This window comes from Toxotes jaculatrix, chromosome 8, assembly GCF_017976425.1.
Source record: "Toxotes jaculatrix isolate fToxJac2 chromosome 8, fToxJac2.pri, whole genome shotgun sequence".
NCBI classification, from domain to species: domain Eukaryota; kingdom Metazoa; phylum Chordata; class Actinopteri; family Toxotidae; genus Toxotes; species Toxotes jaculatrix.
This window is the reverse complement of record NC_054401.1, coordinates 24,305,413-24,333,363: the sequence shown is the minus strand read 5'-3', so window position 1 is coordinate 24,333,363 and position 27,951 is coordinate 24,305,413. Positions and strand designations below refer to the sequence as shown.

The 27,951-nt window shown below is 42.2% G+C and overlaps 1 protein-coding gene across 1 annotated transcript; it reads right to left on the bottom strand.

Annotated features, from left to right (window-relative positions):
- Positions 1 to 3,161: 3,161 nt before the first annotated feature.
- On the bottom strand, positions 3,162 to 27,254 carry hace1 (HECT domain and ankyrin repeat containing E3 ubiquitin protein ligase 1). The gene is made up of 24 exons (XM_041044921.1): positions 26,984 to 27,254; positions 25,292 to 25,346; positions 25,080 to 25,169; positions 24,331 to 24,435; positions 23,389 to 23,464; positions 23,101 to 23,232; positions 22,166 to 22,248; positions 21,848 to 21,944; positions 21,629 to 21,730; positions 21,441 to 21,547; positions 20,867 to 21,017; positions 17,458 to 17,762; positions 15,485 to 15,553; positions 15,216 to 15,303; positions 13,736 to 13,847; positions 12,942 to 13,039; positions 12,763 to 12,850; positions 12,515 to 12,664; positions 12,199 to 12,395; positions 10,241 to 10,372; positions 6,121 to 6,219; positions 5,152 to 5,222; positions 4,952 to 5,065; positions 3,162 to 3,692 (listed from the first exon to the last, which is right to left on the bottom strand). Exons 1-24 carry the CDS (start codon positions 27,072 to 27,074, stop codon positions 3,590 to 3,592), a joined length of 2,715 nt encoding a protein of 904 aa, XP_040900855.1. The 5' UTR covers positions 27,075 to 27,254; the 3' UTR covers positions 3,162 to 3,589.
- Positions 27,255 to 27,951: the final 697 nt, after the last annotated feature.

Sequence of the window (27,951 nt, the reverse complement as noted above, 5' to 3'; positions counted from 1 at the left end):
TCACCCAAAGCAAAAGCACATATTTCAACCAATCATTACTCACTCATAAACTAAATAGAACAACTCATAATAAGACAGATAGATAGATAGATAGATAGATAGATAGATAGATAGATAGATAGATAGAGCGTAGCTCTGTAAAACTGAAGGTGTACTATGCTGGCTTTGACACTGTGACCGTGTGTGACTGTACAAGGATGTTGTGACAAAGATGTCAGACCTCAGTGAAGGCCTGACTTTTGTGTGTTTTGTCTCTCCTTTCAGGCCTTGCCAGCAGGGAACAGGTAGCACTTGAAAAGCTGTGACCATGGCAATACCAGACTAATGTTGTGAGAAAGTTGTTGCCATGGCAAGCATCCTATATTTAAAGAAGAGTGCAGTCCATTATTGGTGAAAGGGAAGGGTTGTCATGGGGACCAGGTACTCTGGTGAAGAATAAGCTTAGACAGATGGGTTTACCAGTAGAGCAGCCTTTCATTAGAATCAAATATTATCGCTTTGGTTGTTACCCTTGGTGATTCCTGTGTGTCCTGGTCAGTATGTTGATACAAAATTTTGATTCTAGTAATATCATCAGATCCTCCCACTGGTGCAAAGGCTACCACACATGAATACCTGCATTAACTTAGGCTTAATTACACACGTACTGTAAACAGTTTTCAATGTAGATGGAAATATCTACATTGGTACAACGCACTGTGTCTTTGCTGCCCTCTGCACTGAAACATAATACACCTCTTCACTGTCTGCTGGTATTTTATTTCATTGTGGCAGGAAAAATTCAAGTCACAATGAAAAACAATTAATTAATTTATGACAAATGGCTAAATAATAGTTGTTTAAGTTGTTTATATTGTTTTTCATATAAAATCTTCAATATTACTCTACTCATTACTGAAAAAAAGTAATCACCTTACTGTAACATGCTACTATTTAATGCGCTACTGCACAACACTGACCCTTTCTAGCCCGAAAGTTCGATTTTTCAGTTTTTCACCTAATGATATAAATTTTCAGCTGATGTTAAGTATTCGGTAGCATTTATTCACATTTAGGTATTCAGTTGATAACAGGATATAATTTATTATTTTGACATTACTTGCTTCCATAGATGCTTTATTCTTTATTCAGTCACCTTTTAATAGTAATCTGCAGGAGTTTTTGACCTTGCATAGCATTCATTTCTGTTACAGGGCATTGTTTGGACTTGCGGTTGATGTTGTTTTTCTGGAGTGGTATCAATACTGGTCTGATATTATAAGGGGGGTGAGGAGCAAGGCAGAGGTTGCAGCCAGTGTAATGCTGCTGTCAGAACAGAGCTGCAGCAGATGTTGGACTCGCTAAACACTGGTTAGGGGCCATTTAGCAGCAGTAGACCTGCTGCTCTAAACTGGTGACCCAACACAGCACTCACGCTGCGGCCACATATGTCTATCCAGGCAAACACACAGCTATGTGTGCACACACACACACACTCCAAAGGGCTTCACATCAGCTGCTTGTGGCTTCTCCTCGCTCACAATACCTCCCTTTTTTTTATCCCCGCACAAACACGAGACACGGTCTCCTGTGCAGCTCCTCACTGAATCGCCTGGCTTGTCAAAACAAGTTTTATTGGATAAAATCTCAAAGCACAACACATATTTATAGTAAACTACATAATCTGATACTGAAAACATTTACAGAAGTATGTATAAATGCTCCATTTTCAATAAACAACAGTCTGTTTACAAAAAGCTTTTAGGCGAGGCATTCAAAACAATACTGCTAGATAATGGGATTGTACATATTAAATAAATATATACACTCCCTTTACAAATGGAAAGAAGGGAAACTAAGCCAGCAGATACATTCATGACATGATCCCCGTTTCTTTCAGAATTTAAACACATATTCAAATAATAAACAAAATACAAATAAAACAACATATTTAAACGGATCCAGCTTTTACTTTTTGGCACTGTCAGCCAAACATTTGTAGATATGTAGATATGTTACACTGTTCCTCCAAAAAGTCGACTAAACGGGGGACAAATACAAACAGAAAGCTATCACTAAAGAAAGCTGCTATTCATGAAGCCCAAACACAGATGACAGCAAAATACTGACTTCAAAAATGACAAAGAATTTCACAGTAAACCACATGACATGCATTTTATGCTACGGGATGAAGGGGCGTGTTCAGGCAGCTATGTAGAAAAATGGAAAACACCTTGGCCATACAGTATCTCCAAAACATCAGTATAGTTTACGGTTTATCTTCTGCAAACACACAGCTAGAAAAGCCTTGTCCTTGATACACTGAAGTCAAACGTAAATTAAAAGTTATTTTTGCTCAGAAAACAATGAATATTTATCCTTGGTGTTTATTGCAATATGTAGACTTGTTTTGTAAAATTTGGAATTACCCCGCAACAAAAAAAAACATTTTACTTAATTCCCTGCACTTATGGCGCCCCCTATTCTCCACTGGGCATCAATTTTTACCAAGTGACAACGTCTTTACTGTATTTTGATTGGTGCAATATCTGTGTGGGTGGGCACAAGACTATAGTTATTTATTCAATGAATTGTGTTTGTGCTTTCTGTAAATTTATTTACGTAATCCTCGTCCACACACACAGTCGTCAGACTCTGGTGGGGGAAATACTGAATCTTTTGTGTTGTTTGCTATGGAAGAACTTGACTTGCCTGCACAGAGCCCTGACCGCAACTACATCCAACATCTTTAGGCTGAGCAGGAATGGCGACTGCAAGCCAGGCCTTATCATCCAGCATCTGCGTTGGACCACACATAATGGGAGCAAATCCCTGCAGCCAAGCTGAAGACAGCATGTAAAACCAGAAGAGTGGAGGCTCTTATAGCAGCACACCGTGCATTTTACCACCGGGGCGTCTGGGAAATTTGGCTTATTTTGTTAAACAAAATAAAAGGACAAGGACTGTTACAAAAGAAAAGGGAGATGGACACAGGAAAGAATGAAAAAAATAAATAGGTCTTAAATTGAGGCAAAAACAAACTTTACATCTGTTATACCAGTGTGCTGGTATGTGGGCCTGATGCAGGCCCTTTAAAGAAATGTGCACTGTGAACCTGTGATATGAATATGATGAATTGTGATTGATTGCATGTTTGAAACTCATCGATTCTACACTGCTTCTATCTGGAAATCTCTTTAACCTGAATCGATATATGACATTCAGTAAGCTTACATGAATATGTTTTATTCTATTCTATCCTGTCTTATAAGTAGAGAGCTCATTTTATAAATGCTGTTTTTTTTTTTCTTAAACAAATGTAGGCATGAAAATAGTCGAATTTAAAGATATTAAATTACTCTTTGCATAAATTACCAGATACCAGCTTCGGTCAAAAAAAAAAAACGTAGAAGCTCTGGCACAGGTATGAGTGGAGATCCAGAACCCGTGGCCTCCGTTTAGTCTGTTGTGCCTCTCCAGCAGCTCATTAATAAGAACGTGGATTTCCTTTTTGTCAAAAGCAGTGCCTGACTACAAAAAGAGTATCTGTGGAGGCGGGAATGTTGCATGAGTGTGCAGGCCCTCACAGCAGCAGGAACTGATGCCATGTTTACGCCATGGTATACCCGTAGCTCCCACAATGCAGAGCTACCAGCAGCCGGTCTCTCAGGATATCCTGACTTGGGTATTCTGGTAGTTTCAGCATGTTGATACTGCGGAAAGGAGAGAAAACAAAAGGGGGTGAAAAACTGCGTGACACCGTGGTCATAATGGCTCATATCTAGCCGACGGAGGAGTGCTGATATGAATTTACCTGATGCACATTCCGCCATGCAGAGATCGCTCCCTGTTTTTAAAGTGTGCCATCAGTGTGTGTATGATAATGCCTCTACCTCATGCCAGTAACACTGAAGAGACATACTGCCCTCTGGTGCTCAGTGATATTTATCAGCTGTCCCTCTGCTAAGGCTGTAGAATGACTTGGACTGTCTCCGTATGTTTGTTTAGTCATTCCTTCATCTTTAACAGGGTTGAAGGGAGAAAGCGAAGCAAAGCGACACACCTCTTGCTGTTGCCTAAGCAACTACTGTGAATGCAGACCACAATCAGCTGGTTTGACTCAGAGGCTGAAAGGTTAATGTTCCCTCTGAAATACAAACTGAGACGTTCTGTAAGTAAACCTGGCCTAAATTTTGTATCATTTGCTAAAAATTAGGATGAGACAAACATTTACAGGTCACAACAGTACATATATTTTCCCAGAAGGAAATGAATATGTAATTCAAAGGAAGGTTCTTGGGAAGAACAACGTAATTTCATAACCGTTCCAGGAAAAATGGAGATAGTGTTCAATTGGTACACTTCCAAATAATGAATTTCACTTTATTACAAGTAGGAGCTCCATCTTTTAGTCAGTGCACAGCAGAGCCAGCTTAAACTAATATATAAATGGATCTTTCTTTTTTTTCCATCATTAACAGTTTAGCTAAAGAACTTCCTCTTAAAACTGTCTTACATGCCAATAATATGTCCTTAATACCAAATTACATATTTATTTTTAGAAAACCACATAGGAAATTATTGTTATTATATGGAAAAGACAGACAAAGGAAACTATGCAGCACCTGCACTTGTCAATAAAGATATTAAGAGATTGAATGTCTCTATGGGGAACTCATGGCTGACTGACAGACAGTCTGCTACAGGAGTGGCCAGAGATTGGTGGGCAAAGGGACAAGGCAAAAAAAAATAAAAAGCACAACGGACTTTGCTGAGGGCAAAGACTGTAACAGGTGATACCTGTGACCAAGACCAAAACAAATCTGACCCACACCTACGAGACCATGACAAGTCAAGGATAAAAGAATAAACATCTAAAAAAGGACTCAAGACCAAGACCAGACTCGCATACTACAGGCCTGAACAGAACTAAGTCAATAGATAGAGACTTTCAGAGAAATAGAGGGATTACCAGGTACTAGAGGTAGGAAGTAGGTTGGAGGTGTATGGCACAGCAGCAATGGTGAACTTCTGCAAACCGCTGCCACCCATCAGGAAAGCAAAGCCACCATGAGGAACCCTGGAACTGATAGAGAAGGATGCATTATTACGATAGACATTCATATATTTTTTTTAACATCAATAACTATAGTGTAAATCTAGCAGACAAACCTTCCAGTGACAAACTGAAGCAGAAGAACCCGTTCCTCCTGAGACAGGCTCTTCACCACCTCCCAGAACCACTGAAAAAAAAATGCAGACAGATTTGCAGACAGATTAGCTGATGGCTAGCGACGAGACACAATCAGATAACCCAGAGGGCGAGGTTGTTTTGTTTGTCTGCAAAGAAGTTGTTGGAAAGTGCCTGTCTGACCTGTGGTAGAATAAAACCGGTCCTGACACTGAGGGGAACTATATCACCCCAATTACCCATCTGCTTCCACATCACCCTAATCATTTTTCCAAGGATATTAGTTATTTTGAATGTTGTGGTATTTGCTCTATAAGTTGGGAGCATCTGATCAGAAGCTGCCGTCATATTTGGTTGTTTTTAACTGTGTTCAAAATGTAAAATGATGCTCAAACCTTCAAAGTGCTGAGCTGAATTACATATTTACTTCATACAGAAAATAGACAACAGAAGCATGAAGGAGGATTATAAACTGGAGTTTTAAATCCAATTCAATTTTATATGTAGACTCTGGTACATTTTAGAATTCACAGTTTTAAAAATGAAGCATCGCTTGATGAGCAAGAGCTATGAGTGTCAGTGTCAAGTGGTAAAGATCCAACCTGTGGGCACATCTGGCTCTATAACTATGTATACGCAGAGATAAAGACTGAGGAAGGAGAAAGGAGGCAACCTGATGTTTTACCTGCTGTCAGAGGCTTGGAACAGAATCTGTACTGAAAATTAGACATAGTTTACAAAAAGGATACTCCTGCTTGTCATTGCTTGGTAAATGTTGCTTTTCTTGAATTCTTTTCAAACTAATCCAAAAAATGCATTTTGTGCCTAAAGTTTCAAAAACCTACCTGGTAAACATCAACGTTACTAAAAACTCAGATGATTCAAGTGCAACTTAATTGTCTAGTCTTAAAGGATTCAGTCCACGTCAGCCTGGCAGAGGAATAGCCCACCTGGATGACTGGCTCCTGAGGGTCGTAGCCACTGGTGTACTCAGTGTTCCTGCACCAATCCTGCACATCGATCTCTGGCATCCCTGACAGCAGGAGCTCCTGCACACACACACACACACACACAAATTGAGAGTTAGACTCTTACAAGAGGAGAAAATAGGTACTAACTCACGCTATTAGCTGTTTTGTTATCACATAAATCAACCAGTTTTATGGTTAATAAACCAAAGCCGCCTTCATTTGATGGGGTAAATACAATGCAGTTTGATTGCCATACAGTTTTTTCCATGGAAAACTCTTTACCTGCTCTGATTGTTAGGGATGCACAGATCTGACCTTTTCCCTCACGATACTGATCTTGATACCTCAACTAAGAATTTCCACCAGTCCTGAGGACTGATCTTATACCAGTGCTCTCTTCTTCTCACATTTAAAACCTGTAAATCTCACTGTGCAGAATTCATCTGGATCATTTTTATGTAAGGTAACCTGAGGCCAGGAATGCTGTGCAATCTGAGCTGAGCTGCTGTGACTGAAGCTATAATTGTAAATGACAGCAGAAACACTGAATTGTTGCACTGACACTGACTAAGAAAGAATATTTATAAAGTTGGATCATCCATTTATCCATCCATCCATTTTCTGCCCCTTTTCCAAAGTTGGGTCACAGTGGCAGCAGGTTGAGGACGGTAGTCTGGACGTCCCTCTCACCAGTGATGTATTCCAGGTCCTCCAGGGGGATCCAAGACCTTCCCAGGCCAGATGAGCTATGCAGACTCTCCAGCATGTTCTGGGTATACCCCGAGGTCTCCTGCCAATTACATGTGCCCAGAAAACCACCAATAGGAGTTTTCCCATCCAACCTACATGTTGTTCGTGGACAACGACCAAGGTTCTCGTGGGGGCCATTATCATGAGCCATCCGGTCCTTACAGAACTGGAGTGAGAGTCGTGTCTGTGTTCTCCACAAGTCAAGCACATTTCCAGTTGGTGTTGAACTCAGCCAGGGTTGTCCCATGTCACCGATCCTGTTTGTGATTTTCATGGACTGAGGCCATGAGCCCATCATTCTCTGCACGAAAATGGTGGATTACTCCCTTTGGGTTGGGAGTGAGTTGCTCCCTCAAGTGAAGGAGTTTAAGTCCAATTAGTGCAGCATCAGCAGTAATGCAGGTGATGGACCTGAGCCGGAAGGCTCGGTCTATTCTCCAACCCTCACTTATGGTCATAAGTTTTGGGTAGTGACTGAAAGAATGAGATCGTGAATATGAGCAGCCAAAATGAGTTTACTCCGTAAAGTGGCTAGGCTCACCCTCATAGATAGGGTAAGGAGCTCAGACATGCAGAGGGAGTGAGGAGTAGAGCTGCTGCTCCTCCACATCTAAAGGAGCCAGATAAGGTGGTTTGGGCATCTGATCAGGATGCGTATTTGGGGCACCAGGACAATGTATGTGAGACTGAGTTGTGCGTGTGTGTGTGTGTGTTCACTGTAATGAAGTAATGTGTCACCCAGTGAAACAGTGTGGCCCACTGATGACTTTTTAATCATTTCTGGACAACAGTAGGGTTCTATGGCCCAGAGGGATGTGGATCCACATGCAGTACTTATTAGTAGGATACATTCATTGTTGGTTTTTTATTCCCACTGACATGAGGGTGCAAGAACATAACATAAATGATGTCCTTGCATGAGAAAAATAGAACCTTTAAATAAGTATGCCCTTGGCTGCAGAAAAGAAACAAGGAGGGAAAGAAATACGTCATGATAACAGCTTTTTTTCTGTAGATACAGAGCCAAAACAACGTCTGATGGCATGATCTGAACATTTCCAGTTGGTGTCTCAGCCTTGAATCCAGCCTGAAGCCTAACAAAGAAAATCCTAGCAACGTTTCAACTACAGGTAATGCCCCTTATGTCCAAAGTGGAAGATCTTGAGGCGACTGCCAGTGAGACTGAAATAAGACTGACCAAACTGGAAAAAAAAAAACACTGCTGGAGGACATAAAAATGTTAAACCAGAAAACTGAAGCCCTTGAGAACAACAGTACAAAGTTCAATTTGAGGATACTCAGACTGCTTGAAGGAATGGAAAAGGGGAGACTTGGTGAATGACATGTTATACGAACGTTTTGGCCACTAAGAACTAGGGCAATCACCCGTGGTTGCTATTACACACAGAAATGGGCAAAACAAAGGGCTGAGACGTATGATGCCAAGGGTGAACAGCTCTGAAGCGAGATGGAGCAGTATTTGTCTTACAGATGTAAAAGGAGATGCTCAGAGGGGCTGAAATACAGAGGATATAAAATCAACTTTTTTTCAGACCAGCAGAGCAACGGAAAAGGAAAGCATCATTTGATGAACTGAGGATGCTCGCACACATGACTGATTGTAATAGAATGGCATAACCAGCCTGGATGATCATCAAGTCTGGGGATAAAACTCAAAAAGTTTCATCAGCATCGCATGGAAGAGATTTCTACACGATGGTGATAAAACTAACTCTGGGTGGTGGTGGTCCTCAAGGGCCATTTTTCATTTTTCTCTTTAAGAAATGTCTAGAAATGAGATTTGGAATCTCAGTTTCTTCTTCCGTTATTTCATGGAATGTAGACTGATTATAAAATCATCAGCAGTTTATCAGCTTGACAGTGGAAAGGTTGATATAGTTTTGTTTAAACAAACACAGATAATGTCAAAAGATATAAATTAACTGGCAAATCAGAAATACAAAGTTGCCTCTTCTGTTGCCGATAAAACAAAAGGGGGATGTGACTTTTTTAACGTGCAAAAATTTCTTCAGTTTCATATCATCAAAACAGGGAATATCATGACTAGCAGAACTGCTTGTTTCAAGGTAATTTTGGTTGGTATGACTCGGCATTCTGCCACAGTGTGGTTGCAGATTGTATAATAGTTTTAGGGGCAACATGAACTCCACTCTTGATCCAAGTATGGATAGGTAAGCCCAAATTTTGCATGGAGTCATTCCTTGATTGATGTTTGAATACTTTACTTTTTATACGCCCAGTTTAAATCTGCTTTTACTCAATTTGTTAGAATGAATGGCAATACTGTTAGGGATATGAGGTATTATGGATGCAATGAAAGGTTTTATTCCACCCGTAAAAAAAAAAAAAAATTCTGAAGAGGTGAGACATATGGAGGTGAAGATGACATGACAAGATTTATCATTATTTCTGCTCGCTGTGCCACAGACATTGCCAGGAGCACTAAAAATTATCCATAAAATCAGTGCGATCTCAGGGTATAAGATAAATTTGAACAAGTCTTCTGTGCTCCAGTTAGTGATTGTCACACCGACGATGAAATTCCAACTCATATTTCGGTCTAAATTTACTGTATTATACTCATCAGTTGACAAAACCATGACAAACTACAAGAGGTTAAAAAATGTGAAAACAAAAGAACTGCGTAGAAGGACACAATTATCTATTCCTTTGGCTTCAAGACTCTCTGTGATCAAAACCAATCCACTGGCAGATGTAAATTTTCTAGTGAGAATGACCCCCCCATACACACCCCCCGCAGACAGGTAGGAGGTCTGTCTTTTCCTAACCTTGAAATATGTTATCTCTCCTTCACGCCTTCAAGCCTTTGCTAAACTGATTTGATAAGGAGGCAGTTGTACCATGGCTAAAAAATTAGAGCATCTTTACGTAAATTCATACTGCTGAAAGCAGCTGATCAGAGTGAGAATGAAAAAACTGCTGTGCTGTGAAAACACTAAACAGGCTCTTCCGTTGCCAGGTGCCCTCCAATGACAGCATGACCAAGGTATGTCCAACAAATCCAGGGCGGGATAATCATCGTGCTACACTATCGATCCTCGCAGGAGTGAGGACATGAAATCTGCCGACACACAGAAAAAAAGACCCCCCTAATGGAGTTGGAGAAGAGGGAGGAGCTTCAAGGTGACCCCCCCCCCCCCCACCACCACCACCCCACCCCAGACATGGCTAATCAATCCCTGCATCAGAGCCGAGCGGGCTGGCAGGCACAGGGGAACAAGGAGAATACCAACTGTGAAAGAAGATGGAAGAGAGGAGGAGGAGGAAAGACAGAGAGAGACCAGAAGGTCAGAGAAGGACGACTAACCAATTCGTATTCGTCGAAAAGCTGGATGAGTGAGGGCGGGATGAAAGTGTGGAATCCTTGCAGGAAGGCGTTTATCTGAGGCTGGATGGCTCGTGTCATCCTCAGCTCCGTTACCAGCTGTACGTACTCGGCCTGAGGGAGGACACACACACACATACATGCACAACGATCAAAATCCTCAAAAATACTGATGGACAATGAAACAGACATACACAGGTCTCCTCTCTGCTCCTCTGCTTTACAAGACAGTGCCATCTCCAGGAACCCTCCGGCACTGCGCTCTCTAATTAGGACTCTTCCAGGCAAAAACCTGGAGGAGACAGACCAGTTGATCATACAAGATCAACTATGGATGAAGTGCAACTGTCGCTAAGGCCCCTTTCAGCCACACTGCTGCAGCATGACACCATAAAAATAACACCAAGTGCTTTACAATGAAAGCAATAAAAGCTGGGCACAAATAAGAACACAGAAGATTAAAAATGAACAAAACAGCAACTGAATGAAAATCCTGTTAAATAAAACACCAACAATGTATTCACTGATAAGCAGTTCTAAAAAAAAATGGATTTGTAAAAAGAGATTTAAAAGACGAAACGGAGTGTGCAGCTTGGATCTCCTCAGGCAAGTCATTCCAAAGTCTAGGAGCTTTAACTGCAATAGCTCTACCACCTTTGTGTCTGAGTCTGGACCTTGGTACAATGAGAAGAAAGGCATTTGAGGAGCTCAGGGGACTATAGGGGGACATAGGACAACAAAAGGTCAGAAATATAACTATGGCCAAGATCTCTCTGAGCTTTAGAATTATGCAGTAAAATTTTGTACTCAATTCCAAGAGCAACAGGTGGCCAGAGTAGGGAAGCCACGGTCGGGGGAATGCAATCATGTTTCTTTGCACCAGCTAAAATTCTAGCAGCTGAGTTTTGGATGAGATGTTAGCAGGAGACGGATTTATAGTCAGCAGGGAACTACAGTTGAGTCGACTGGTAATGAAGGCATGGACAACATTTTCCAGATTTTTGGCTGACAGAAGTGGTCTAATCTTTGAAATGTCTCTTAGATGTAGAAAAAAACGACTGAACCATTGATTTAACATGTTTATCTAAGCTAAAGCTTCAGAAGCCCTGAGAGACAAGTCTGATCTAAGCTGTTTCCTTTCCCGTGTTTACGACTTAAGAACCAGTGAAAAAAAGGTCCTTTTTTGTCATCCATTTAAAGTTCTTCTTCATCTCTCTCTCCAGCCAAGGTCGCAAGAAACCTGAGTGTCATATCTGATGACCAGCTATCCTTCTCTGACCAAGTTGTGTCTGTCTCTCTTTCATGCAGCTGTGCACTATACAATATAAGGAAAAACCAGGCCTTACTTAACTCAGTACGTAACCCAACTCTTGGCACAGGCCATGGCTATCTCTTGCTTTGACCACTGCAATGACCTTCTAGCGCATCTCCAAGGAAACCCTTACAGATGGTCCAGAATGTGGTGGTGGGTCTGGTTTTCCATTCAGCCTAAAAGGGCACATCACTCCTCTGCCTATTGACCTCCACTGGCTACCCGATTCATATTCACGTCACTGATGTTTGCCTACAGAGTGACTTCTGGGGTCTGCACCCATCTACTTGATCCCAGTCATACAGGGTTATGCTCCTTCTGGCATTGTCAACTCTGCACAAAACTTTTGCTTGGGAAGTGGCGTGTGCCTCTTTCAGGCCCCATTTTGTGCGTATGCAACAGTTGAGGCCCCTGATCACCAAGTACAGAACCCACAGGACACACTTAACTTTGAGCTGTGATACAAGACACTGCATGTTGACGGCACATTGAAAGGACAGGCCGTGTAGTGAGAGCGCAATTAGTTTGAAAAAGTGTGTCTCTATTTTACTTAAATGTGTAAAATGAAGCATTACCACCAAGTACTGAGCTTTGTCCTTTCACTCTGACTGCGATTGTGGTGACTCACCTTGTTGTCCTGGGTGACCAGAATGCTGGTCCCTCCAGGTTTGAGTGGCACTTCCTCCATCGCCCCGAACACGTCCGTCTCTACAGAGAAGGTGAGCTCCAGACCCAGATCACTGATGTCGTTGTCCAGGATCCACTGCAGGTTCTTAGCATACTCTGGATCGATGGACGATACATCCTGGTAGTTCACAGGGATACCTGGAAAACACACGGAAGACACACGGATATTGAACATAGTATGGAAATTCATGATCACTGGAACCAGGAGGTTATATTATTCTAAACCTGATGGAACACATACGCCTGTGTTCTCTTACCCAGTATGTGTTTGTAGAAGGAGCGCGTAAAGTAGATGTTCACCAGCTGTCGGTGGTACAGAGCCAAACCCAGGATCTGACCTGCAAACCGGAAGTAGTTCAGATGGTCTGGGTTCACAGAGGAGTTACTGTTGGGCTGAAAAGTGGTACCTGTAGATCACACACACACAAACACACCCCTTCATTACACATGATCAAGGTCTGCCTGCCGCACCGAATGCTATCACAGTAAGGAAAACTTCACGTACCATCAGCTGACTGAGTGAACAGAGCATAGTCTGGGTTGATGATCTCATTGGACAGGATGTCGAACCACTCCCGAACCACACCCTGACCCTGAAACACACAGAAAAGTTCAGCACAATCCACAACACAGCTACATGGAACTGGAGTACTGCTGGTCCATCAGCCGGCAGCTGAAACCCACCATCCCCTCCTCGCCATGGAAGCGAACAGCAATGCCCTGTTTGAGCTTCTCGTTCGTGGACTTGGAAACCATCTCACAGCTGCTCCTGAATATGGAGTCTGTCAGTGAGACCGAAAAACTGAATTAGTAGAGTGCACAACAAAACTTGAACGGAGAAGAAGAAGATGAGGGCTGATGGGAAATGCAGTCGTCAGGGTTGGAGCTATGCTTGGTGTCTTTTCAGCAACAGCCTTTCAATGTGTCTATGTTCTGTAATTGCCGCTCTATTTAGTACCACCAGTAACTGCAGGTGTTGCCAGAACCAACCAGGAATGAACTCTTACGGATTAAAAGGCCTTCAGTTGTTTAGACCGATATTTACACTGCATAAAAGACCTCATTCATCTCCATTAGACCACTGCTTTGGCACAGTGGTGCTGCCAACAGAGCACTATCTTAGAGAAGAAAGTCTGAGACCACTTTCCCTTAGACTTGAATGGGAAAGGGTAGGTGAGACGCTTTTCATAGCCTTACCTGCATTTTTTAATGCAGTGCTTAAAATAAAACTCATCCTGCATGAAGCAGATGTAAGTCTAAGGTTTTCCGTGAGGATTTTTGGTGTCAGTTCTGGCATTAATGTTAAAGTGACACAAAATGTCTACACTGTACCAACAACTGGCACATATCAACCTTCAGAAACTCCTTCTTCTTCTTCTGGATTTGTGGAGAGTAAATTACAGGTGTGTATGGACTTGATCTTGGCGTGATCTTCTCTTTATACATAAACAGTCTTTGGTGGTGAGGATAGTTTGTACCTCTGTGGATGAGCAGGATGTCGTTCTCATTGACCGGACGATGAACCATGTCTGAGTCTGGCTGGCCGGCCAGCAGATGCTCGTAGAACCACTCGCAGCGATCCTTAAAGGGCTGAGAGGGAAAACAAGACTTCATTCCCACATTGCACAGCACTTATCTTAAACTAATTACCACTTCGCTGCGCTTTCAATGCTCAGACTGTGGATTTCTCAGCCTCAACTGATGGCTCAGAAAGCCTTCAGTGCTGAAATACTCATCTGTAACACAAAGACGAAGCTGAGGTCTATTTGCATAATATATGCCTTTGTTCTCTAAGAACTGGAGGTAGAGCGAAGGACGAGTGCGGAAGAGAGAGAGAGAGAGAGAGAGAGAGAGAGAGAGAGAGAGAAAGGCTTTTCCTCCTGGGGCTGCGGGGCATACGAAGAGAAGAATCAGAAGATGAAATCAGATTCGCCATGTTAAAGTCTGCAATTAAAACAAGAGCCTACTCCCAGGCAAGCCACAATCCATGAGTAACGAGGCACAAACGCTGCCGTTCAAATATGAATACCGAAGAGTGAATGAACAACACACAACTCAGAGCAGCACTTAAAATTTATGAAGCCGTGTAAATGGAACTTAAGCGTTATCGCCGTGGTTGTAACACTGTTAAATGATCCTGAAGTGAAGACACAGGTCTTTCAAAGTCACTTTCCGTAAAGTCCCTGAAGACACAAACATAAAGACACAGAGGAACTTAGAGAGTCACTTGCCAAAGTAGAAAATAAAGAAAAATAAGCTAAGTACTTTTGGAGGCACAGTGTAATTTGCTGATGGGAGAATTTTAATACTGGGTCACTCTCGATTAGCTTGACGTAGTACACTGAGCAGTAAGGCTTGTGATAAAAAATGTAATTATAATTTGGGTTCATTTAGTAAACAAAAATTATAATGAAAAATGTTTGTTGACAACCATTTAAAAAAAAATGAGACAGAAGTGAACACAAAGTAAGCTTTGAAAAAAAACTGTGACAAAATACAGGTTTGTACTTAGTCGTTAAATTAAGCAAGGGTGTGTTTTGGGTGTAAGAGTGTAAGTACCGTCTCCCATTCCCTTTAAAAGCCAGGTGTGCTTGCACTTTGGTGGACTGCCATTATAATGGCAGATCTGCCAAGTTGTAAGAATGTTTTGCATGTTTGTGCTCTGTTGTGCGTCCCTGTCTGTGTAGCAAGGAGAGTGTACGTACATTGTGCCCCTGCCTATGTGAGCACATTTTTGTTGATGAGCCCTTAAAATAATGAATGAATGGTTTGATGTGGAATGAACAACACATCAAACCTTGAGGTGTCAGAGAGTGACTTCTGGGTCTGTCTGAGTATTGTTGCTGACCATGTTCTAGAGGAGGACACTGAGCTAATATGAGTCCAAAGGCACAACGCAGAATGAGTAACAGCTAAAATCTTAAAGGAATCACTTAGTGTCCATGCATCATGTCTTACCTGTCCTTTAATAATGTGCATGAAGCGTGACATTAACTCTGGACACTCCAGGAGGAAGTGGAAGTGGTTAAAGATGATCTTTGGGTTCCTGGGAAAGAGGGCGTCGCAGTGGGATGAGCAGAGACAGGGAACAAGAAAGGAGGAAGTGAGAGGGAGCAAAGAGAGAAAGTGCAAATAAATGAAGAGGAAAAAAGGTGCTGGATCAATACCCAGTCTCTAGGAACTGTGTGAGGAGGTTAATGTATGGCAGAGGGGCCACACTGACTCACCTGGTTACAAAACACTTGAGCACATTGTCATGCTTGCAGACAAACTCAATGAAACGAGGGGACGTCATTCTGGGTAAGGAAAGAGAGAGAGAGAGGGTGAAGAGTGAGGGAGATGGAGTGAGAAAAGAAAAGGGAAGGGGGACAGCAGCAACATCTCAGCAACAGCATCTGTTTTTGTTTTTTTTTACGATTAGAACTTGTTTCTGTCTGAAATGGAAAAATGTCTACACTGAAAATGATGCTGGACCATTACAGAAGACCCCACTTATCCATAATGCTGATGGAAAACAGAGAGAAAAGCGCAAGTACAACAAAAACAGAAAGAAAGTCAGCTACATTTAAGCAGATATGTTAATTACAGGCTGTTGATTAAGCATCTTTAACGATCTAATTGCATTTAATTATTAACCCGTGGAAGGGTTTAAACAAAGAGAGATAAATGTGGAAGAAAACAGGAGGTAGATGTGACATGGCTGGTCACAGTGGGAGCTGTCTCAACTTTCTACAAACTAAGTACTGAGAGAGACACAGAGACACCTTGGATTAGCCTGATATACATTACTCTTCAAAAGTTTTAGGCAATTTAGATGTTTAGACTCCTCCATCCATCCATCCATCCATCTTGCAATACTATCAGGAAGGATTCTGATCGGTGACAGATTACATGATCACTGCAGCACTGAGTCACGTTACACTGGTTGTCTATGGGAAGCAGTGGTGGTAGTACTATTAATACTAGTTTTCCACATTATATATGGAGATATTTGCAACTGCGGCATTTATCTGTTCTCATCACTGCTCACAAGGATACTCCAAGTTCAGCACAGCAGGGATTAAGGTGTGACAACTCTCACCAGGGGAATCCAGGCTGTCACTCAGCTGCCTTTTTCACTCATCACCTCACTTACATTTGATGCAACAGATTTGCTTCTGTTTTAGTCAGTGCAGCTTTTCCTACCTGCTGGGTAACAGAAACAATGAGTTTCACTTCATTGCAACCTGCGTGTAACAACAATGATTGTGTTTTGAGCTGTAAGCGCTGCCAAAACGCATCTAAGGCAACAACTGTGATGTGGCTGAACACATCCAGAGTGGCACTGACACAGGACTGAAGGCTGCGGCTGTTGTTGCACTGCTTTTGCTACAAGGCCAGTGTTGACAAAGTGTTAGACTCAGAGAGTAAGGAGCTTAGGAAATACAATATGAGCACTGTAGCCTCACAGCAAGAAGGTTCTGGGTTCAAATCTGCCAGTCAGGGCTTTTCTGTGTGGAGTCTGCATGTTCTCCCTGTGCCTGTGTGGGTTCCCTCTGGGTTCTCCAGCTTCCTCCAACAGCCCAAAGACATGCAGATTAGGTTCACTGGTGACTCTAAGTTGTCCACAGGTGTGAATGTGAGCGTGAATGGCTGTCTCTTTGTTGTTTGTCAGCCCTGTGACAGACTGGGGACCTGCTCAGGGTGTACCTTGCCTCTCACCCAGTGTCTGCTGGGATTGGTTCCAGCCCCCTACCCCCCCATCACCGTTACTTAAGAGGATAAGCGGTATAGATAATGGATGAAAAACAGAAAGAGAGAGTGAACAGAGATCTGACATCAGATCACATTGCATATACACTGCAAAGATAACCTCTGTTATGATTTGGCGCTATGTCAATAAAATGGACTTGGCTTCATATTAGTAACAGCAGTGTAGAACTGACAGGTAGTGACACTAGTAGCTGTTGTAGTAATACTATTGTCAGCATTAGAGCAGCTGTAGTAGTGGTGGTAGTAATGCCAGCAACACCAGTGGTATGTGTGGTAAAAGTAATAGTACCTGCAGTAAAACTGTGGTAGCTGCAGTGCAGTAGGAGCAGTGACAGCAGAAACAACAGTAGTAGTGTGGTAGCAGCTAATATTTAATGCTATCTATATTAAATGATGCTTCTCTGTGTATTCAGTTACGACAGCTAACAGATGAAAGCTAAGCACAGACCCTTGTGGCATCTGACAGGAGCAGCACATATAGAAGGCCTGGATCACAGCACTGAGCCGGTTGGCTGTCATGGAGATGACGTCCTCCCCGTCAGCGTACACCTCTGTCTCCATGACGATCTGCGGGTCCAGCAAGGAGGGAAGCTTTGGTGTGGAGCCGGAGTGGTCAACCTCCCGTTGTTTGAGAAGCAGGGAGGCTATCTCGCTGCTGGAGGAGGAGGAAGATGGGTTCTTCCTGTTCCTCTCCAGCTCGGTGGAGATGAGCACCAGCCACTCGTCCAGGGAGTGCCACAGCAACTCCAATGGCTGCAGAGAGACAGACAGGAGGTGAGAGTGATCCATAAAGACATTACAAAATTCTCTGCAGGTTTTTATAAAGCTTCACTCAAGGCTTTAGAACCATCTTAACATTATCTGCAACTGAATTAAGATGAATTTGGAAGAAATACAAAGGAACTTTATCAGGACTGTTAAGGACCTGAGGATACACAGAACAGAGGTTTGCTTTTAATGCTCCAATTCATCCAGATTACAAAAATGCTTATGTCTTTACTTACCTTTTGTAGCAAAAGCTTTATGTTTTTATATGTCTAAGTATCTATATGGGACATCCGTCTCTGATCGTCTCTGATTATTTTTGGCTCCACATCAATACAATGGAGGTGAGCAGAGTACTGTTTGTATAGTTCATAACACTGAAAATCAGCAGTAACATCTATTTTTAGAAACAGTGTTGTGGTTTCCCTGTATAATCCACAGCTCGAGGTTCACTCCAACTACTCTCTGTGAAATCGTCTCTATGAAAACTCATCAACTTCATCTTTTCTGTGTATGGATGGAGGCAGAAATCTGAAAGACAGACATCCAAAGCCAAACAGAATCACATTGATCTGCATGGCTAAATGTGTTTCTCTTACTTGGGTGAACACATCAAATAAAATATAAAAATAGGCCTGGTTTATACAAGAGCAGAATCCACTCAGGTGCTAAAATCATTTTTAGAAAAGTTATTTATAGAATCATCAAATGTTCCACACCCGCAGCAAAAAAGGAGGACTCAATTTGGTTTTATTTAGTCCTAACAGTTAGCAAATGGATGTGCAAACTTAGGTTAGGTTGACAGCCCAAAATCTACAGTATCTAGTTTGTTCTCTCTGTGTGTATTTGCAAGTGAAATCACCCAGAGTGGTGTTAATGCAAATCAAACAATCACAGAGTACCAGCCCCAAGAGGATGAAGATCTGCTGTAGGGCTGGACGATACTGAAATATATACTATGACGTTTGTTATACCATCAGAGATTTAGCTCTATGCTTAAGTCACTGATCCTTTCGTTGTGTCAGGTGACTGCAGGCAGTGTTGCAGACCACTGAACAGCACAGCTGTAATATTAGCTTTACAGGACCTTGGTTTGTCAGCTATGTTTTTGCTGGTTTAGCCAGCAACAAAGTCTCATGTAGTCATTTTAACAAGAAACAGTTTTTTAGTTGAATGTGTTATATCTACATAGCTAGGTACAGTAGCTTACATATAATTATAGATAACAATATCACATGGCTTATTGTATAGCTATGTGCACTGCAAAGCAAAATTACATGTACTGTAATAGAAGATTATATCTATGTCACCAAACCATAACTTCGTCCAAACCCACAGATCTAACACTGCCAATCATTTTAAATGGAACATTAAATATCAGAGTAAATCATCTATCAAATTTTCGTTCTGTGGGAGATGACATTTAAAAGCTCAGCTACCTTGACAATAGCAAGTAAGACTTATTATGGGATTGCAGGGTTCACATAGATCCTATTTCCCAAACCTGAACACGTCAATGCATTTCACATGTCGAGGGTTATGATTTATTGCAAATGATTAAAGCGTCCATGGTTCACATCTAAGATAAGGAGCCTGTCCACCTCCGTCAGTCTCACACACATCTGCAACCGGTGGTCAGGGTCGTGGGGGAGCTGGAGCCTACACGCACACACCAATTAACCTAATGAGCATGTTTTTGGGATTGTGGGAGGAAGCCAGAGTACCCGAAGAAATCCCCCGCAGGCACAGGGAGAACATGCAAACTACGCACAGAAGAGCCCAGCCGGCGGTTCGAACCTGGAGCCCTCTTGCAGTTGCAGTAATGCTGCAGTAATCAGTATTTTCATTGGCTCACACTGTCATGATCTACTCTGTAATGGGACTTATATCGAACAAGGACGCACTAAGGAGGAAATCCAACATCTGGTGTGCAGCAATAATCTGGTCCTGATTCGTCAGATCAAAACCTGTCAACAGCCCCACCACCATTTGGAGTTTGCCAAATGACATTTAAAAGACTGTGAGAGCATGAAGAAAAACCCTGTGGCAAAGAATGGTGGTGGCAGCAGCAGGGACACAGAGACTGGTCAGAACCGAGGGAAGGATGAATGCAGCCAAATACAGAGAGGTCCTTGAAGAAAACTTGCTCCAGAGTTCAGGAGAACTAAGACTGGGGCAACATGACAATGACCTGAAACACACAGCCAAAACAATGCTGGAGCAGCTTTGGGATAAGTATCTGACTGTCCATGAGCGGCCCAGCCAAAGTCCAGACTTAAACCCCCTAGAACATTTCTGAAGAGACCTGACAATGGCAGAGCTTGAGAGGATCTGCCTGGAAGAATGGGATAAGCCAAATCCAGATGTGCAAAGCCTGCAGAGACTTAACCAAGAAAATGTGAAGCTGTAATTACTGTCAAAGGAGCTTCTACAAGGTCCTGAATTAAGGCTCTCAGTACTTTTCTATCAGGGTACAACTGACCATAATTTGGAGAACAACAGAAAGGGCCGGAATGCTTTAGCAAGTGAGAGATTTCACTTTTTCATTTTTAAGAAATTTGCAAAAAAACTCACTTTGTCATTATGAGTTATTGGCTGCAGATTAGATTCAGACAGGATATCTTTCTCTATGGGAGGTGGGCTGATTTTATTATGACCTGCCCTGGTCAGTGGTTTTAATCCTATCCACTGTGTGAATGTGGGTAATTTCTCACCCCCTCACCAGTAATAACTGCAGCCAAAATTACCTATTACTGTTTTTAGAGAACTGGCTGTTCCTGCTATAATTTAAATCCCATCAGGAGTGACGTCTGAAATGGATGTCTGAGAGCTGCTTGTCCTTTTAACTTTTTTTTTAATCATCATTCTTTTCATTTTCAAAAATGACTGATTCAGAGGTTAAGCAATAATAAATGTAAAGACTACACCTTCCCTAAAATTAGATGCTCACACATGCAAACACGCATACAGATGCACACATGGTTCCTATTCATTAAGATCCAGCTCTCAATAACAATGCACAGCATGCACAGCGTGTGTGTGTGTGTGTGTGTGTGTGTCTGTGTGTGTGTGTGTGTAGACCTCCTACTAACCTTAAAGACCTGGCTGCGAGGCGTCTTGTTGCCGTTGTAGCCCATGTCGTTGCCGTTGTTAGGTGATGACGGCCCCAGACGGAACACATGGCAGAAAATGCGAACGATTCTCAGCAGACTCTTCATTTGAGCCTCGAAACTGCTGGACAGGCTGAGGGAGGTCAGGGGGAAAAGGAAAGACAACTACTCAACAATCAATTTGTAATAAATACATAACTTACTGACACAGATAAGACAGTGTTTTCTGTTTGTGACTGCTTCCATGTGTCAGGTTTTTCTGTGAGTGAATCAACAGGAGAAGATCTTTCCCAACTAAGTCAGAGAAAGAGGCAGTTTGATATGATGGAGGAGCCGCCTGAATCTGAACATCTCATTCTCAGAAAGAAAGTAAGTGAGATTCCCCAAATGATTCCTACTTATAAAACTAAGTACAGTTAAATAAGTACAATTAAAATTGCAGTGGAAAATGTATAGTCCTGAAAACGTTCTACATAATAAGATCAACGTGTGCAACATAAAAGAAATAAGCAAAAGGAAGCAAAGCAAATACTGAATTAAACATGTAGAACTGTACCTGAGAAGCTTGTGTCCATTAGTGGTGGCCACTTCAGCAAGACTGGTTAAGATCCTTTGGTAATGACTGTCACTCTGCTGAGAGACATGCTCCAGAACCTGCCTGAGCTACACACACACACACACACACACTTAATAGAAGTGTATGCACAGGTCTTATCAATGCATGCAGAGACAAACTGGCTTTACCATGTTTTCTTTAATGTCATCATTCTGTGTCATCTGGATGAGGGTCTGGAACAGTCTGCCGTGGTGCTGGATGAGGATCTCACAGGTCTCCCCGTACCCACCCTGAAAGCACACAGGAGGAACAGGAACCACAGAATTTCAGCATAAACTGAAGAAACACAACGCAAAGAGGAAAAGGAGGAAAGAAAAAGAAAGCTTAAAAGGTGGTGAAACGCTCACCTGCACGCAGAGGTCCAGAGGAGTGATTCCATTCTTGTCAGCGAGGTATTTGGCACCTCGAGAGAGCAGGATCTGTGCTGTGTCCCTTTGGCCGTGGCTACGGGAGAAAGACAAGTTTCAATACAGCTGGAGTAATGGACCGTCAAATACTGGCACTCAGGTATCCAAAGGTAAACGTGGGTATTTTAGAATATTAATAACTGTGAAAAGAAAAGCTCCTGTTTGCTAAACTAAGCCATTTCCTAAATTAGCCATTTCCTCTCCCCAAGAATTAAGAGGACGTGTAGAAGAGCTGAGGTGAATCACTGATGACAACACCTGCAAGCAAAGTAAAGAGGCGTGGCTCCTGAGACGTTTGGCCGGTTGATGTCAGCTCCACTGTCCAGAAGGCACAACACCGTCTGAGAGGACACAACACACACTCACATCACATGCTGGGAAATATTTCACTGACATCCTGAATAACAAGAAGAAAACAAAATCAGGTAGGTGTCAACAACAATCAACAACATTCAAGTACAAGGATTTAAATAATGGTTTTAAGATTTACCAGGATTATTTTGGGGAATAGCTCTTAAAGGATAATTATTACAAACTAAGTCTTATTTTCCTGGTTTAAGCTATAAATTGTGTTATCAGTTATGATGATACTGTGCTGATCAAAGTAATTCCTGAGATTTTACTAGACTAAAAGTGATATATGAAACTACAAAAATAAGACAAGACGTTGTACCAGAAAACAGAGTTATACTTGAATCAAGGCGTGTTCGTTGACACTGAGGGAAAAAAAACATTCTGCCAAACAGCAAAAATCACAGGTCACAATGGAAGTGGGAAGTGTTTCTACTTAATATTTTTGCATTATGTTGCACTGCATTTGAAAGGTGTGATTTTGAATTCTGTCTTTTTCACATAAGGACAAGCTCTGACGGTAGCTACATCCACGACCTGTGAGCACAGTCCATTTGGATGCACCCTCTGCTTTCACTGGCTAATGATAACCGTCACAGTAAGATACTTAACCATAAGGCTGCATCACTGTAAACAATGTGACATGTATGTATTTAATGGGTGAAAACACTAACTACATGCAGGGCCTCTGCAGGTGCAGTGAACTGACAAGGATGTGATCGTCTCCTGACACCCACCTGGATTAAAGTGGCTTGATGCCCATGATCTAATTAGCAAGACTGAAAATACATGTAATATTTTTAATATATTATATATATATATAAATGTTCTAATTGGCTCACAGTTTTGTGTCCGTTCTGACAGGCTACATGTAGAGCTGTCTGGCCCATGGCGTCCTCCACATCCACGTTGGACACATGCTGGACCAGATCGTGTAGGAGCTCTGTCCGTCCATTCACTGCCAGCCAGTGGATCTGCAGCAGAGGTTCACATGGACATCATCACTATACTGACCACAGGAGTTAATTACCCAGCAGTCACATAGACAACACCACAATCATTTGATGAATCCAGTGATTTTAAAACATTCAGCACAACATGAACCAGTCAGAGGATTACAGTCCACTCACAGCAGTCAGTCCCTCATTGTTGCAGATGTTGACATCAGCGTTATATTCCAATAGCTTGCCCATACACTTCTTCTGTCTGAGGAAACAGTGGAGGAAGGTGTTTAGCATCAGTGTCGTCGCAACATTTCACTAGAGTCCACTCACATTTTGTCAGTCGACTCACTCGAACTCTTTTTTAGAATTTAAAACCTAGAGAACTCAGCTTAACATCAAGAGGCTGGTATAACCTCCTCTGCAGCCGTCCAGTGTGCATGAGTGTTCATGACAGCAGCACAACAGGAGAGACGCTCTGCACTGCACTACCATTTTATAACTGACCAGTTCGCAAGATGTACGATTTTATTTTATTTTCTCGTCACTGATGATGAACACAGACATTTCAGGTTTTGGAAATCCTACATAAAGCTGCATAAAAATGACCAGAAGGAAAATGGAACATAGCTAACGGTAACATCTGAGGCCACAACAGCTCTCAGACAAGCTAAGCAGCTGATGATGATTTTCTTCCTCAACTAGCACTGTGGAGCAGTTGTATATATGTGTGGCCCTGTTTTCTTTGCCTGATCCACACGCATGCAGTTGCTTATGCAAGTGCACATGCAAATGGTTGTTCCATGTTCCTGCCAATGATTTTGCACTTTTCCACTGATCTACAGTTGGCAAAGAAATTCAGCAATGAGCCAACAACAGCCAGGGAAGAAGAAGACATAGAAAACAGAAAAACAATAAGAAACAAAGAAAAACAATACTCAATATAAAATACTTCAAAAACTCTCAAAATCCTCAGGGCAGCTTTAAGTTTAAGCTGATTGGTCAATGACACATGACCAAAATCAGAAGAATCAGCAAATAACTGTGCAAACTCAATGGACCGTGTTGAATTAGAGCTGAACACATCACCAGCATGTAAACAGATATTAAATTGTAGTATGTGGCTCATACCCATTCCTAGCAGCGAGGTGCAGAGGGGTACAGCCTGAGATGTCCTGGTAGTTTGGGTTGGCTCCTCTCTTCAGCAGCAGAACCAGACACTCCACTGACCCACAGCTGTACAGAGAGAGCAGACACACATACTACTCAGTGTGTGGCTGGTCACACCAAACAGTGTCACCGTTGCCATGGATAATTTATAGACCTCATTTAAAGGCAGTTTTCATTGGAACTACTAAGTTACTAGCTAACTACTATTTACTACTTAAAAAGCACAATTATCAGACCTATGTTTCACAATTTGGATGAACTGACCCTTTAATCACTGAGTTGAACTTGACTCTGGGACATAAGTCTGGATGATCTGAATAGCTGAGTGAGCAGGTGTGTAGTTTTATATATAGCTCAATGTGTGAACACAGAGGAGCACATGGACTTCAGAGTGTTCTCACAATATAGTTAAGTGTGAAAACAACATGTTGCTGCTGGGTTCTATACAAAACTATACAAGACTTATTGCAGATATATTGATGCTGTTATATCTGCAATAAGCTAATATTGGCCAGTATAGATCTATGAACCCCTCTGTCATCACACACTACACAGGCACAAGGACACCTCAACACATCTGCCACTCCCACGACTCTCCCACTACATTGTTTTATAACAATTTTTTAAATATGCTGGACGGCAGGAAGAGTCCTAACAGAATCCAAGGGTGTTCTCACTCTTAAATAAGAACAGCAGGAACAATATCTTACTTGGCAGCGATGTGCAACAGACTTCTCTTCACCCGTCCAAACGCGTAGTTCACATCAAACTTGGAGTTGAGCAGCAACTCTGACACTGACCTTTTAGAAACAGGATGGAAGAAGTAAATCATTTCTTCTGGAGACAGCAACACGCACTCACAAACACCTCTGCAGTGGTGACAGAATGAAAAAAGCAAACGTAAATATGCCACAATACTTGCCTGTGCTGGTCAGCCATGACCATTGGCATAAGTGTGTACACTGCAGTCTCATTGTCTGTGGAGGGAGAAAACGAATAAAACTATCAGACAAAACTTGACAAAAGTTTTGGGGCGACTGTGGCTCTGGAGGGAGAGGGGGAGTCACCCCCTGATCAGAAGAGTGGGTGATGTGATCCCCAGGTCGTGTCAAAGCGTTTTTTTTTTGTTTCTTTTTACTTTCCACAGATGCAATTAACTGATAAATTAAATTAAAAAAAAAAAGCCTGAAGAAAGCCTGGTGGAAGAAAGTCTCTGTAGAGAGACTGATCTGGAGGTGGAGCTGGACTGTGGCTTTCTTATTCTGCAGTTCCTACAAACTGCCAGTAGATGTAACCAAAGACATTGTGTGTAATAGCACATTACTGACTGTTCCTAAAATGGTCATTGGCAGTGGACCACATTTCCTATAAAGCCTTTCTTTTTTTTTCTTTTTTTTTAGAGCAGCTGAGTCACTACAAGTGAATTTCTTCAAAACAGCACACAGTTATTCCATGTTGTCTGGTACATTGTTTCTTTACAGTAATGCTGTGCGTTAAAAAAAAAAAAAAAAGAAAGAAAAGCACAGATGTAAATAATAATGAATGATGGTTTCATTCGATGTAGCTGCTTCATACCAGGCTCCTGGTATCTTACCTGGGACACATGAACAGAACCACTGGTAATGTTTTCACACCTGTGCTTTTCATACTATGACATGATAATATGTGTGCTGTGAAACAGGATTATACACACACACATATGCACATGTACATTCATGATCATACATACATACAAGCACATCACTTCCATTCTAAAGTTCTGTATCCATGATGTGACTTGTGTACGTGAACAGTGGAATGAGAGGACTGATCAGTGTCATTTGCCATTGTGTGCACCTTGTGTAACGATGGCTCTGTTGTTAAGGTCTCCGAAAATAACACCGGAGATGTTATGTGTGATTGTTGGTGTAAGTTTGTTGTTAGAAACAACACGGCGAAGAGGCATGGGTACATTCCAGAGGTATGGGTTGAATTCTGCTTTTTGTAAGCAACAACAGGAAGTGGAGGATCAGAGAGGGCGGTCTGAGTTTGATGTTCTCATTGTGCCTGATGTTAAGTTAAAAGCTATAGTTTCATAAGTTAATGTAAACATGCTGACAAAAACTGTATCCAATTCACAGAGGAATTATTCATAGCATATTTATATTTGTTTATGCTACATAATTCCCTAATTTATCTTTACACAAACTAACATGGATTTGCACATGCTTATATGAATCTTTCATCCGTTTCAGTGGCTCAGTTGTACCAGATATCCCCAGGTCCTGGTATCAAATGAGTCATAATAAGACCACAGTAAAAAGAATAACAGAGGCACACGTTTCGCAATCATTTAAAAAACAAAACAAAAAACAGTTCCTGCTGTCAGGGGTCAGACCGGATAACTAACCTCCTGTATGTCACACTGTCAAGTCACAGACTCAGTACAAACAAGGTGTGTTAACCTGACACGTCTGTACCCAGTCTGTGGACTAACACCACTGTGTGTGTGACAGAGGCCGTGCCAGGGCGCTCTGACACCTCACTCTGTCACTGGAATGGCACGTGAAGATCTGTGCGTGTGTTCGGCTCGCGCTGTTGTAGCGTAAAAGCCGTTAGCACTCCGTATCGTTACCTTCCGGTAGTTCCACGGTCCTGGCCCGGCGGAGGGAACGGGTCAGCCGGTTGAGCTGTACGTTGAGCTGCTCCATCGCCCGTTCCATCATAGGTGAACGGTCCACCGGGGTGAACCTCGGGAACAAAGCCTCACCCGTCGGGTTTATTTGTTCCTAACGTGGTTTGTGCTGTTCCTGGGCGTCGTCCATGGGCGCTGGCAGAAGGGGAACCGTCTCTCTGACAGGGGTTTACAGTACACTCATTCCTTTTTTTTTTTTTTTACTGCCACTCTGCTCTGCTCATTCACCTAAAACGACTGCCCCCCAGTCTCTGGTACTTCCTCTTATGATGACGTTCGAGCCCTGTGCAGTGTGGGTGATGCAGTTTCACAGGTTATGGCGCTTAAAGGGCAAGTCCGGAGTTTTAGCATGCTGTAGCCTGCTTGCAAGGAACTGTGGGAAGTGACCACAGAACTCTGAAGGCCAGTAGCACTCCCTAAAAGTTGAAATGTAAATTATTTTCACTGTCAGTTTTCATCTCTGATTTATAAAACCTAATGATGGTGATGATAACCTTGTGGAAAAGATGTCAGTTCAATTTTCTGTCAGTTGTTGTGGATAAGCTCTACCATCTTGTTAGTAACACCCATGCTAAGCATATCTAACCAACCTTTGTGTTTTAATGTACACACACAAACTGTTTAACTGCTCTCACTCTATTAGTTTTCTGCTTCTGTTGTCAGACAACTGAAACGGTATAAAGAGTGGTTTCACTGTTGCTCATGATGCTAACTGAAGCAGGACAGATGTAGCACTCTGTGAAGAAGCAGTACAAGGAAACACACACACAAACAATGCAAGAGACATTTCCAACTGAGATCTTTTTCTAATGCATTTCCATTGTAGCCTAAGTGATGAGGAACCACGTTGTGTGCAAAATATTATACTATAAAATTCAGATGAAGCTAATGTGCAGCTTTCAGTTATT